The sequence below is a fragment of the Bombus affinis genome, chromosome 9 (assembly GCF_024516045.1).
Source record: "Bombus affinis isolate iyBomAffi1 chromosome 9, iyBomAffi1.2, whole genome shotgun sequence".
NCBI lineage: Eukaryota > Metazoa > Arthropoda > Insecta > Hymenoptera > Apidae > Bombus > Bombus affinis.
The window spans coordinates 3,914,267-3,929,847 of NC_066352.1; the positions used below are offsets into that span (position 1 = coordinate 3,914,267).

Consider the following 15,581-nt stretch of genomic DNA (forward strand, 5'->3'; position numbering starts at 1 on the left):
CGGATACTCCATATTCCAGAATTAATATTTCTTGAATTTAACTTGATAATATGCTACAAAAATTTAATCAAAAAAAACGCCCAGTAATTATGCAATTAATTCATATTATTTGACGGATTATTATTACTATCGATAATCATCAGGTATTTAATCCATCCAGGTATTTAATGCAAATACTGCGAAATAGATAAATTTTACTACACATGCTACAATATATTTAGTTATAACTTACTATTAGATGCATAGATAAAAATATGAGAAACATCAGGATATAAGAGGGCTAGGTAGATGTTTCCAAATGTCATTGTTACCTTGGAAAATTAATAAGTCGGTGCATGATAGGGGTTGTAACGTGCGTAATTATTTAGCTGGTACAGCAGAAAAGGAACGTAGGTCGGTGAACAGAGGTGAGGTATATTAAATGCGTGTACTAACTACCTGGGCTACGTGATGAAGCATTCCATTACACATGACTTAACATCACGACGATCGTCGACAGTTTCATGGAGGGAATTTCATAGCTCTCCATTAGCTCCTTTGCCAGCATGATAATGGCTCTTTGATTACAGAGACGCAAATGCATTTAGCCGTCGCGTATCCCTGCAGGTTAGTTCACAAGATTCGATACAATCAACCGCGCGACCAATGACTAAACATTTTGCAAACTTTTATGCTTCCGGATCAATGTTTTGAATTGATTATTTTTACAAATATCTCTAACACGATAATCGAGGAGACGAAATGATAAACGATTGAAGATCTTCGATAAGAATTAACGACTCGTTCCTTTTATACTAATTTTTGCCCTTTCCTTATTTGTCATTTGAAAGCTGCTTTTTTATTTTGATTAAATTTATTCTTACGTTATAGTTTCATTTTTACCATCTTTTCTTTCAAAAGCTAAAAATAAATTATTGTAATACTCACAACATCTTTTCATCGCATTCTTCGTCTCCTCTCAATGATAAAGCCTGCAATTTTCATTCTTTTGGAATTTACATAAATAAATTAAATTGGAATTTACAAAAATAATTTAATTTGGAATTTACAAAAATAAATTATTGTAGTACTCACAACATCTTTCCATCGCATTCTTCGTCTCCTCTCAATGATAAAGCCTGCAATTTTTATTCTTTTCGAATTTACATTGTTTATCATTTTCAATTACTCGATTATTATGCGTGAAACTTCGTTTCCAAGAGAATTGAGTACAATCGTTATTATTCGTTTCCATAGCAATAAATAATACAGCGATCTTGCCGCAAATTAGATGTGAGAGTTTCAATGAAATTAAAATCATTTATCACTGTTATTTCCAATTATTCGGTGCAATTGAAATTTTCTGCCCCGAATAGCCGTCCTAGATTGCGTCAATAATTTCAACATACTATAGCGGGATATTTTGTTGTTTCACCGCTCTGTCATATCATACTATTTACGTTTCTCGGATTAGACAGAAATTTGATAAGCGAGTTCTTGGTCAATTATACAGAATTTCATGTAAACGCATTGTCCCAAAACGATCCGCGCAAATTCATTTGTCACAGTGGATTACATTCACCTAATTGGAAATTTGATAATGGCCAAAATGTGATCTCATCGATTCATTCCTGGTTAACCTCAAACTTAGTTAAATGCCAAACCAGGAATGCATTTCGTTCATTGTAAGTGTTCGCTGTCTGCTATATTAGCACATTTATTAACATATTTATAATATTCATGATAAAACAGATTACATTGAAAAGTTCAAGCAATCTCTCAGTATATGTTAATTTCTTAATCTAAAGATAAAAAGACCATGTGACTCGTACGTTATTATATTAAATAAATTTGAATTTATTACTGCAGCAGCTTTAATTTATATTTATAGTAATATATGTATATATATATAGCTTGAATTGACTTAGGAAAAAATTATATTTTATAGAAATTTATCGAAATTTTATACAAAATTATATAGAGTGCAAAGAGGGACATTTTGCGCGTTTTGAAAAATTGATAAGTACGGTCAATTTATATAAAATATTTTCCATATATGTAACGGATATTTATAACGATTATCATTGGTCATACTTATGTTTGATTTAATTAATTATAACTATATACATCAATCATTTTTAAAACCAGACAAAAAGCTGTTTATATTATATCTTTCTCGGTATAGTAATGAAAATTGAACACATTTGGAATGGCATTCCTTTACATCGATCGGATAAAGAGCGATTTTCAACGATACGATCATTGTCTCCCACGTAAAACAAGCTACGAAAGATGGTGTCCGGAAATTGTCATAAAACGTCTAAGTAGCCAAGGCTTTGACGATTATTATATTTCTGAAAAGTTTTCAGTCAAGAAGGACTGTATGGATTTCATACCTAAAATACCAAAAATTGTCACGATCGGTTTAAAATTGGATCATCAGGACAATAATAATAAAAATACTCACCAATTTTGGGGCATAGCTATTATCAAGAATATTTTGATGCGCTATCTTAGCTTTATTCACAGGTATTTTCAGTTTAATCTGTTTTATTAACCTGCTAAGAGTAGTTTCTTTTTCTTTCTAAAAATAACAATCTCGAGATATCCGCTCAAATCAAAGTCCAATAACGAACTATTCATAGAGCGAAAGTATTATTATTTTACCTAATACGATTAAATAACTAAATTTGTACTATCTAACAATTAAATGATTTAAATTAAAAGCATTTGCAGATATCAAAGCATTTCATGGAAAACCAGTCCCAACGTAATTGGTTGTGATTCATGGTACATTTTCTCCTTTTCTTACAAGTCACATAATACAACGCTACATTGCACACATGTACATTCACCACACGACTGCGAGGTATTACACAATTGCAATTTTTCGAAGAAACAATCTTGCAAACTAGAGCCATGCGACGATGAGCGCATCGATCAGTGCCAATTTATAGAAAACGCAAAGAAGAAAAAAGATGCTTGTAACGATAATACGTTCGTTGCTGATAAAATCGATGACAGACAATCAGATTATACAGTGACAAAATCAAAATTCGTATCGGAAAGCGAATACAATTCTCGTCGTACCGCATATAACAGATCTTATAATAATCAAATCGTAAAGTCAAAGAAAAATGTTTGTTGCCAAACGGACAGATCGTATCCTATAAAATCGGAAAAGCATGTTAAACATATTCAAACAGAAAATTATACTTCAACGAACACATCGTCTTCTAAAGACATTAAGACAATCTTCGCGACTGACCGCGCGAATTTCGATAGCGAAAGGAGTAAGACAAATTTAGAATTGCTAGGAACTCGGTATATGAAGAAAATAGCATCAAGAAAACACAGAAACGACACTACAGAGAAAAGGCCGAGAAAATACGATACGAAGAATTCGTCGAGAATTTGTGGAAAAGAAAATAAGTTTGTCAAACTTAAAAGACGCGGAACGATTAAAAATATTAATTTGTTACCAGAAACTTTCTTCGATAATAGCTGCGTGACAAATTTCGCCAGCGATAATCTGACGAAAATACTGCGAAAGTATAATAGAAGAAAAGAAGCCTTAAGCGAAAACAAAAAGTATGATCTTCAAAGAATGTTGAACAACAGGATAGAGAACGACGTCGATATATCTAAATCGATAGCTTGCAACGACACGTATTTTATAGATAGTACAAACCGTATAGAAGATGAAGAAGGAATTATGCTTGAAAATTCTGTTCCCGTTGAATCCAATGTAAATTCACCAGAAACTTCAAACGTGTCATGGAAATCGAACAATTATTTGGTCGAAGATAAAACTTCCGAAGTGATGATCCTTGGAAACGTGAAGAAACGATTGGAAGAAGACTATGATGATTATTTTTCGCTTCACGATGACGATCTTTTTCACGATGCAGAGGATTCAAATGATATTTTAGAAATAGATCAACCTTCTGCAGAAGTTACTATGAATCACTATGATTACTATCGATACACGTTACATAATATTTACCCCAACGAACCGAAATCTATGCTGGTGACAGCGTCGGCAACGAAGCACCAAAAAACGAAGCAAGAATTGACAGGACAGTCGGTACAAACCTCCCGAAACTGTACGTCTTTCATTCACAAATTCCGTTTCGCAAATTCGAGCTTGAATTGCAATCGCAGTTCGTTAAGAGAGCAAGAATGCAGTCCTAGCTCGTCGATCGAGTATTGCTCCGCTAGGGACGTTTCTTTATCAAAGTTGCAATCGTCCCACGACAATTGTTTTTCAAACGACGTTTCGTTCAAAGACGACAACATGTTACAAGACACTAGGGAATTTTTCGATCGCATCCCAATGGATTCCTACACTGTGTGCTGTTACCAACGGAACTCAACGCCAAACTTTTCGAATTCGTCTAAATTGATCACCGAATCTCTAGATTTTGAAACCTTAACTGATTGTTCACGTGATCAGTTTCGAATTACGTCGAACGAACGACCTAACGAGGAAAGCGAGAAGAAGGTTAGAGCGGAGTGGAGAGGTTATGTGAGAAAAATGGATTTGCTGCCTACTTACGATTTTGACACGGACAGCAGTTATTCGGATGAATCGCTTAATCGAAGGATCGATGTTGTGATAAAAGAGTTCACGGAGAATCTGATTCTAAGCGAGAGAAAGGCGAAGACGAAATTGAGGAAGATGAAAAATTCTACGAGACACAGGCAGACGAGTAAACGACGGAAGAATAGGCAACAAGTATGTCTAGAGCTTTTTAATATTGGATGCGGATATTTGAATTGAAGAATGAGATTAAGCGTAGGATTATATAATAGTCTATACAATTCTTTAAGTGATAGTTCAAAAGCTATGAGAAAGCTTTGAGTTGGATAAGTTGGATTAATTTGGAACAGACATGATTTGTATACGTATAGTATTGTGAAATTTGATGTAAAAATTATACAAATTATAGAACCGCAGTATTTTATGTATGTTAAGAAATGTTTCGATATTTGTAAGAATATTATTTATAGAATTTATATTGTGTATTATATTTATTTCGAGCGAAATATACATCCTGAAATAAGAGAATTAAATTTTGTAAAATTTTATGAATATTAAATCCGTATCAAAATTCATCATTTTTTTTAATTGGAATGCTCGATCGTATATAAAATAGAATTTGGAAATAGAACAAATATTCATTATGAAACTAATGGAACTAATATTCATTATATCATTATATTAATTATGAACAATACTATACGTACTTATAAATCGATCGAAAAGGTGAATTCTAAAAATAATTAAAATTTCCAGTCATGTAATCCTATGAAAAAATTTATTATCCAATATAGATTTTCGATATAGTGTCGAGAAAGAATATAGAGTGTCCCAATTTCCTCCGGCTATACATTGTCAGTATATTCCATAGATCAAGATAAGAAAAAAAAAATGTCATATAAAAATATGTCATTGGAAGCATTGTTAAAGTGTTATAACAAAAAACAGATTAGGAATATTTACATTTGGTAGTATTCAGAAGCTATCGTATATTTCTGTAACTCCAACTACAATTCCATTTTAAAATGTTCATCGTTCCTGTCAATATAAGATTGGCAGCGATAAAAAACTGAATTTATTACTATTTGAAGTTTTCATTTATTACCCGTTGAACATTCCTGACCTGTCCACGCGTTGCACTGTAGTAACGTACGTTCGTTACCGCCCATTTTATTTATCATCTTCTTTTTTTTTTTGTTACAGCTCTTTAACAATGCTTTCAATGAAATATTTTTATATGGCATTTTTTTACTAGCTCGACCTATAGAATATATTGATAACGTATGACCGAAAGAAGGACATGGACACCATGTATAATTAATACCTGATAAAACAACAGGCACAGAGGGTAACAGGATGCATTTCAAAACGAAGCTCTACCAGCAAATTCGAATCTTCTCCGCAGCAGAACGACGATGATTGGGTCATAAGTAGCTCCACGCCACCCTTGTTCTCCTTCTCTGATTCTGAAATCGATCATTTATAATTTTCTAAGAAATCGGAACAAGTATCACGCCTTAAAGCACAATTTGAAGATACGAAATTACCGACCTCTAATTATTTCAACTAGTTTCGTTGAGTCGCAGAACTTGTTACTAACCAGAGTTAGTATTCTAGATTAGTATAGAACATTAGTAGAAGTTTCTTATCATAAAGATTTTTACTCTAAACCACAGATTTTTATGCATTTATGAGAAGTTCGAAAGTAAAAAAATACGCAGAATGTAAACAGTTTACAAAGTAGTATGAAATATTCAGAGTATAGTAGTATCTGTAATATTTGGTAAATAAAAAAGTTTCCTATTTAACTTTAATTATATTCATAGAAATGTGAATTTGCATAAAAATCCGCTAATCATCGATTATCACCTTTCATAAATATATCTCGTTGTTCTTTATTATATATATTAATTATTATATATAATTAAGCCCATTTGGACTTATGCTTGTCTAATTTGATGCTTTGCCTCAAAAGGTGACATCGAAGAAATAGCCTCAGTTCAAAGTCTCATAGACAGACAACGAACTGGGGACTGGTACGAAATACGGACATATCTACTCAGATGGCAATCTCAATAGTACAGGACATTATACTGGATCTTTCAATTAGACACTTCATACGCTCTCTAAACTAGCCAAATTCTGACATCATTCAATGCACCTCACACATAAGGAAATGAATTGTGTCTGATTTGATGATTACGTTTAAATCTAACGTTTGATGGAATGTTAGAAGATTTAAACGTGATCGTCTGTTAGACACAATTCATTTTAGTTCCTCCCTTATCTTTTCTTGCTACCGACTTACATGACCTTTACGTTAGCTGTAACGACATAATCCACGCTGAAAGGAAGCATAAGACATATACACATGCATGACAATACATAACAACTAATCTAATCATTACTATCGATCAATTGATATTCAACCTCATGAATCGAATAACCATAAACCCATCTGGCCAACAAAGATAGATATTACTTTTACGCATAGACGCTTTACGATCCTTCGAATATCCCTTGCAGCACGCAAATAAGCAAACAGAACAATAAAAGAGCAGAGTTCCGTGAAAGGACGCTAAGTGAGAGAAGTGTGAAAAGTCAAAGTGCTCGGAGACGCGGCAACAATGAAAATGTAGAGACACGTCGATTCTAGACTGGTCCAACAGAAGTTCGACCACATCATTAGACGAGGCTGACCGTCTTTGTAATGTGGTTTCCTTTGAGGGTAAGGCGACGAAACGAGAGAGCACTCGATAGCCAGCCGAGCGGAAATGCATAAACGACCAACAGACGGGACAGGACTGGCCTTTTCCACGTTCTCTGTCGTATCGACAAGGTACAAGACTACGACGTTTTTCTCTTCTCAATCTTTCTGTGTATCAGTAGCCCAACATCAATAGACAACGGGGCAACCAATTCTCTATTAAACGAAGGGTCCGGAAAAGTCTGTTGGAAAAACTGACGTCGCTACTGAACGACGCTACCGATCAAAAGAAATCTCGCTTTGGATACTGAACGCTGGTCATTTCCTGGAAATTACTTTCCGTTCCTTTCACCGGAACGCGTCCACAGTCTCTTCATCTCTTTCACTTCCGGTCTCTGTCCTTCTTGGTTCTCGTGATACAAAACGGTCTTGACGTATTTAAATTGTTTCACGATCCCCTTGATGCCGAAGGGAGATCATTGCGAGTACGGCTGCGTAGAATGAAGAAAAGTTACAGATATTTGATTATGACCCACCGAACCCTCTTGCATGACTAAATTAATATCATTAACGACATTTTACAGGTTACAAGTTGCATGTGTTTGTAGCAGCGTTTGAATGATAGCAATGTTTTCGGCGATAAATCGAATGGAATTTTTTAAGTTTCAAATTATCTTGTTTAACGTGAAATTGTACGATTGTAGAATCAAGAGCTATAATCTTCAATTGTTAGAATTTATAACTTGCCAATTTATTAATATCATTGACAGACACATTTTTATTTATTTCAGCCTTATGTCGCATTAGCACATGAATCATTAGCGACCATCTCGCCTCGTTATCCTTAAATTAGATTTCGTGGTAAAACTCAGTTTCTTTGGGTATTTTAGAATGTCGGTGATGTAATCCTTTGATATGAAGGCGGAGTTTGCATTCAATTTGTACTCGAGTCTTTGGGTTTTATATTTATAAGGAGATTCTAATTCATGAATTCTTAGACATATTTCCAGCGCTAGATAATTAAATGTTAAGTTAAAAGTTAGATAATTCAAAAGGTAAAATTAAAGCAAGTTCTCGCGAAAAGAAATACATGTGTTCAAAGATTAATACTTACACTTAGGATTAATACCTAACTATAGGTATCTGGACACTAATATTAATTACTTCGTATTTTTTAATTCCATTTTCTCGAAAGCGTATCACCTCTTTTTGACAATCTTATTCTATATTTTTTATTTAAAAGCGCAAAAGATTAATGACTGTGCACTAAGAACGCAAACGTTAGGTTTCCAACGATGCTCTTATTACATGAAAAATCAATATCTGTAGGCGTCGTTACATTTTTTATGTGTAAAGCAAAACCTGTAATATCCGACGCCTCCTTAAATTTCTCACAAATTAATTCGCTATCCACGAAACTGCAAAAGCAACGGCAACCAGACCATTTAGCCTATGTGGTGGTTTAATCAAAGTCACGATCGAAAGGAGCATAATTACCGGAGTACGCTTGGTGACGGGTCGAAAGAGACAGAGAAGGGAAGAAAAGAACTGGAAGAAGGTGGGGTGGTTAGGGTAGAACGGCGGTTGGATTCAAGCATCGGAGAAATCCGCATTCACGTAAAGGAGGATCAGCCGTGGAAAAGCATCTTACACCGAGTCTACGATATCTAATTCCCGAGAGTTCTTTGATATAGGTATATATGCCCACACCGGTTCGTTCTGTCGCAGCGAGAGAGTCTATACAAAGGGAGAAATAAATATCACGGTAATCTCAGATCCGCTATGTGGGACACACTGGAGATCTTCGACGTCCTCGTCATCCGTGTACCCAGCCACAAGTTCATTGGGAACGCTTGCTATTTAACGTAGGTCTGTATGTATGCGTACCCTGCCAATGAATATGAGAATTTTACTCGGTTTATGTATTATGTATTATCTATTGTTTTGAATTATTATCAGAATTATCAAATTCATTATGATAGATCAATTCAGAAGAATATATGCATCTTTAAAAGTAGACAATTTTTGTGACTATTATTTTACGTGTATTGTGCAACACTCTCTGAAATTTAATTACATTATATCGATAAAAATTACAACCAATATGAATATGTACATATATATATATATTAGTTTTACCCGGAAAGTGTTTTTCTCTTGCAGACACGTCTTTTACAACGCATCTTTATACAAACACGAAACCTTATCTTTCGAAAGTTGTGATCTTTAGTTTGATAGAACAAAATTGATCATACGTAATTCGATAAAATAATATAACACGGAAAATCTTGTGCATCCATTATTTCCTTATAAAACGAAAGAAATTCTTCGCACGACCTAATACATACGTATAAATTACAAAACATTTATTTAATACATACGTATGAATAATTGTTTTAGATCCTTAGTCTTAAAATTAGAACCGAGGTTTATTAATGTAAGAAATATTTAATTGATCGTTTAAATACATTTCTGATCATCGCAACATATATATGTAGTTGCAATAAACATTTTCTTACTTTTTATTTCCCACGTAGATACGTATTGTACGTTCCAGCATTGGTCTCAAACTTTATCAATATGATAACTACGTGTCGTGAAAAAGTGCAATGGAATTTTTCAATGTTTCGTATAACAGAGACAGTAATGTGTATGTTCATAAAAGTGTTCAAGTATTATGCTTCTGTAAGTTACTGTAGATATTAAATTCAGATTCAGCGATATCATCTTCTAGATACGTTTGATATTTTACAATACAACACAATGCATTCTTCGAAATAACTCAGAACACCTTATTTCACCATAAATCAAACCAATGTAACGAATGTTGTAAGTTTGCAAAGATAGATAAAAATTGATGATATTTGCCTATCAAAGGAAGGCCAAGCAACGGCGCTGACACACTGTTCATATTTACTTTCGCGTAACAACCGCTGAAAATCAAACGGATTCTTATACAAAGGTCCCTGATTTTTGTTAATATCCCATAGAAGAGCAAGTTCGAGTCCCGAAGAAATATTACGGAGAGAATCAATTGATCCATGGGGATGTTTCGAGAATGGTCGAAGGATGGATGAAGTCTGGTGACGAACGGAGACACGGTTGGGGTCGGGTCAAAGCAATTTTCGGCTTCGGAGGCAATCGTGCTCTAATACCCCGAGATAAAATAAAACCAAAGCCGGCGTGCCCTCCGTGAAAGCGATTTCACGCGAATGACAAATCTCGTTCTCGCCAGTTGATTTCATTTTAAACTTTTCTATAGTCAAGTTGCCTTTTTCGTTTGATGGTAAATTTTAAGGCATTTTAAGGAATGTTCACACGTGTGTCTCTCTCGAGAATTTTTGAAGAATTTCTTAGAATTTTTAGGAAAATTCTACTGTTTAAAGTGCTGTGAGTAATCGAAGAGCGCTGAAAATGCCAAGAAACAAGTTTTTCGGGAAGAAAAGAAAGCTTATGCGTTAATGTAGTCCAAATTCATGAAAAAGAGAAGCGCATCTGTTGCAAACAAAATCATTTGCAAAGAAAATTCAATGTTTCATTCATTTAGTCAGATGATATAAACAAAGGCCAAGAAACAATTAAAGTATTTTTCTATAATTTTCTTCATAGGGGAGTTGCGCTTAAATTCTATACCATGGTATTTTCATTGGTATCTGAAATATTTTCCAATACAAAATTAAAAGTTTTCTATTTTTGCACTTACAGCTTTGTTTACAAACACTCTTCGATTATAAACTCAAACACATTTTCTGCATTGTTTCTTCGATATTTTCAAGAAACTACAGGTCATTGCTGGATATGTTAAGTGAAATTGTTTTTATAAAGCGTGAATTGAACATAATAAGATGTGGGGTATGTTACATGGCGAATTAATGGCTTTCATAACTGAAATGGAAGACAAAAGACAATTTTCCAACCTGACGATGCTCCTATTCATACGACCGCCACTATAAAAAAATGGTTTCAAGATTACCACGGTATTCAGTTCTGATCTGCAACCGATCGAAAATCCATGGGGAATTCTAGCAAGAAATGTTTACGATCAGGAGAAGCCACGTATGGAAGATATCGTTGAAGTTAAAAAATAAAATAAAATGCACGAGGGAGAATATTCGAAACAAAACTTTAGATCAATTAGAGGACAGTGTGTCTAACAGATTAATAAAAGTAATCAAAAATAAAGAAGTATCCACTAAATATCGGATGAAGACGTAACTAAATTAACTATTGACAAATTAATAATTAATTGAGTTTATATTGTTTTTCACAGGGGAAAACAAAATTTTAAGAGAAAACTTCATTTTTTCCAGACTTCTCAAGAAAACAATTTGCGTTTGTTGTATCTTTCATTTTGTTGTATGCTAATATAATTATATAAACGATTTTGTCAATGTTTGTTTTAATATCGCGAAAAACCTAAAGCAGAGATTGGAAAATGGAAGTTGATTTAGAAGATCGACATTATCTAAATAATAAAATACCTATTGAACAATGTACAGTAGCGTGCAGTTTCATTGTAAAAGTAAAGTTTGATTGAATTGTAACTTTTAATTTTAAAACGGTGATATTTATTCTCCCTATGCCGATGATTAAAAAATGTTGAAGCAGATAATACACGTTTTTTGCGATAATAATTATATTTTGTTCATGCAAAATAAGATTAATTTACATAGTTTTCTCATTCGCTGTTTCTCATTCGATCACTACACATATCAATTCATAAACTACAATCTTATGATTGATTTATAATAAATTTTATTTAATCATGTGGCCATACTGTGTGCCAAAATTTAATTTTATTCAGCTAGATTGCAAAATCTCACACTATGAAATACGTAGATTTCAATTGCTTCGAAAGAAGGAAAAAAATAAAAACTTGTTATTTATACAAAATTATTATTTCTTTAAATAGAAAAATTTAACAAAAACGTTGAAAGAAATAAGCTTTTAAAACGATTGCAAAATATTTCTCTGCGCGTCATCCTTTCTATAGCATTGTACAGCACGTATATAACAGATTTGTAGGACGAGTACGTGAATCAAGGAGATATTCGGAATGCTCGAGGCGAAAATTTCTCTTCCGAGAAATCCAATGTGCCGAGAAGCGGCAGAGATTTCTGAGATGTGCTTTCCCAAAGCTTTTACAGTTATTATCCCACAGATGTTTGTCGTTTACGAGATATCGAGGCGATATTGTGGCATCGCGGATCGTGCTCTATAGCTGCCATTGTTTACCTAATGATAAAAGCACCGTTTTCTGTTTGCACGACCGTTTCTCAAATACAATTTTTCAAATAGTACTCGACCTCCATCGCTTCTATAGTAACGCCTTGTTCATTTCTCCTTTTCTTAATTTATCTCTCACGCTTTTAATAATAGTCCATGGAACTTGCTTTTTATTGTATTAACGTGAAAAACAAAATTATTATATAGTTCATAAATTTCACTTCAAGCTTCATCTCATCTCATAAATTTCATTTCATGAGTTTTCGTTTTATAAATGTTTCATTTATAGATTCGTTTTATGACTTCATAAGTTTCGCCTGTCCTTTTATTAAGAGTTGGAAATTACCAAAAAGCAGCGTGAGTGCAATTGTTGCCTCTTTCCAATTAGACATCAATTCTTCCGCCTGTACTAACTGACTTATGAGATCCTTATGATTCAAGGTTTGATAAAATTTTGTTGATAAAATTTCACTCAACACGAAAGAAAAATAGTTTCTCAGAAATTTTGTCAAATCAGTATAAATACCATGCGAACAGGTTTACATAAAAGTATATTAAAAATAACAGTACTAACTGACTTGTGAGATCTTCATGGTTCAAGGTTTGATAAAATTTTGTTGAGAAAATTTCACTCAACGCGAAAGAAAAATAGTTTCTCAGGAATTTTGTCAAATCAGTATAAATACCATGAGAACAGGTTTACATAAAAATATGTAAAAAATAACAACTCAACTAAAATACTATATTATATAAATCAATTATTCAATATTTTATTATATATAAAAAATATATGAGAGATAATTCCTAAAAAATCTTCTACATTCTACACAGAGAGAAAGTGGTTTTTCGGAAAAATTTGTCGAATCGACATGAACACCATAGGAAGAAGCTCGCATAAGCACACACGATCACACGTGTGGAGATAGATATGTGTGACATGGCAAGGGAGAGCTTCCCACGGGAGAAAGCGATTCTGAAAATTCTTCGAAGACACGTCGATAAAAGGACTATGCTGCTACACTCAAGAGAGCACTCGTCTTCGTCTCTCTTTTGCCAACGCTTTCTTATCCATCGCGCCGGGGAAATTGTATTTCGACCCGACGAATAGCAAAGCGAAGATGACAAAGTCACGAAAGAAAAATTACGAAATTGCTTGCTGCTGCAGTGGCGCACTCGGATACTTGGAAGAGGTGTATCTAACCTTTCTCGAATCGTAGCTTCTTCTCCGTTTCATCGATCGATCTACGATAGAAAGAGGAAAAACAAGAACAGAGGCCGAGGATAGGTAAGTGGATACTTCGATTTCCACTGGCACAGACCTTCACGAATACCGGTGTGATCCTTTGACTACGTTAATGTGCTAGAAATGCACAGAAAATCGAATTCTTGTCGCCCAAAAGAGGAACCAAGGAGAGGGAGCTTTATGTAGAATAAAGTACATAGTGCTTTCGTTTAGATCGAACGTCCAAATTAATTTAGATGTTGTTATCGAAGATAAGAAAGAATAATTACCAGAAGTTCACACGGTTCGAAGAATATTTTTATCTTTGTACATTTCGTACGTTTCGTATATCGTATGAAAATCATGAACTTTCAATGATTCAATAATTTTAGTGTACTGACTTTTATACATAACTTATCCATATACTTTCTTCGTATGTATAGGAAAAATGTTTCCTTTAGGATTCGACGAAACGTAAACACGATCTAATACATTTTCCGCACACCGATAGCTACCTTCTATAACGTGATGTCGTAGTCAACAGGCTTATCTTGACATAGGCATCAAAAGAAGTTGAAGATGTTTATAAGCAGTAAAGTATCCTTCCAAGCATTATCTTTTAATTCTAATTCCTAATTCTTCTAATTCATAAGCGTCAATACGCTTTGTTCCTAGAAAAATGATCTTCATTTCTAACGTTCCTACCAAAATACCTACATCTTATAACAGATTTCCAAGCCTATTTCATGAGCTACAGTTTTCAATCGGTGTGAAAGATCTACCTTGTAATTCTTGACTGAAACAAAAAACCAAAAGAAGATTAAATTATTATATATTTTCTTCTGGATGAACTAAAGAAGTTTGTCAAAAAGTTTATTTAAATAATTGTTATAGCACCTTAAAGTTTATTTTTTCTCTTTATAAAACACATTTTTTCTTTAGACCCGCCAAAATTTTTAATTTCACACTATTTTCTGCCTTTTTTATATTTCCTTTTACTTAACAACAATTTTTTTGTATTCGTTAAATATATATATAACCATACCTCAAAATTCAATAACTTCATTTCTTTCTTTCCCTTCTAAAAAAAGTCACAAAAAGACGCTGTTTTAGAACATTCTAATTCGGGGCACCCCCTTAAGAAGGTGAAAAGCCTCGTAATGGCCACGTATCTTCTTTTCTTCCACAAAAAGAAATCTTAACTTTTTCTAGCATTCGCGTCATTTATCATTTCAATTTCATAATCTTCCAGGATTCTTAAAACGTAATGAGAAAGAAAGTCCGCGCGAGAAAAATTAACGAGAACCTTCTGGGAACACGACGCAGTACGCGTAAGCCTTATTACGCGTACAAAAGAACAGGGGAATTCACGTACGATTTAAAGAGCCGATCGCGGAAGCGGGAATTTCGAAAAATCAGCTTCACGGATTTAATGGTCCCTGTTGAACGGCGAGGGCGCGACAGATCTCCTTATTCAGCCGGCACAAAGGCACCGCGCAGATTACAGAGCCAGCAATCCCTCTATGGATTCTACGGTGAGGCATTATGCCGGCACACGGGGCCAAGTAACGTCCAAGGGCATCATCCCTGGACAATACTGACTTCGATCACTCTATATCTATATCTTTTTTGTTGATCCTTACGCAATTTCCTTTGGATCAATGAAAATCAATCATCCTCGATATTGTGACTCTTAATTCGCAGACAGAATCTATCGGTAGATGAACAAGCAGTCGAGGATTTTATATCAATGGTATTCACACAACGATGGAAATTTGTTTGTTTTTGAAACCTATTTGCAATCTCCTCCCATCTTTCTTCGCGTGGCGTATACGCTTATCGTAATATACTTCAAATGTATTAGGTTGTCCGAAAAGTATCTTTCGTTTTATGAGGAAATATAA

General features: G+C 34.0%; 1 protein-coding gene across 1 annotated transcript; it reads left to right on the forward strand.

Annotated features, from left to right (window-relative positions):
* Positions 1-3,307: 3,307 nt before the first annotated feature.
* LOC126920045 (uncharacterized) lies at positions 3,308-9,680 on the forward strand. The gene is made up of 2 exons (XM_050729927.1): positions 3,308-4,717; positions 5,862-9,680. The coding sequence occupies exons 1-2, from the start codon at positions 3,308-3,310 to the stop codon at positions 6,006-6,008; spliced, it is 1,557 nt and encodes a 518-aa protein (XP_050585884.1). The 3' UTR covers positions 6,009-9,680.
* Positions 9,681-15,581: the final 5,901 nt, after the last annotated feature.

Excerpts from the sequence above, each read along its gene's own strand:
- LOC126920045 (XM_050729927.1), top strand. The coding sequence starts at position 3,308 with ATGAAGAAAATAGCATCAAGAAAACACAGAAACGACACTACAGAGAAA. Across the intron at positions 4,718-5,861 it reads GACGGAAGAATAGGCAACAA|GCACAGAGGGTAACAGGATG; the intron begins GTATGTCTAGAG and ends ATAAAACAACAG.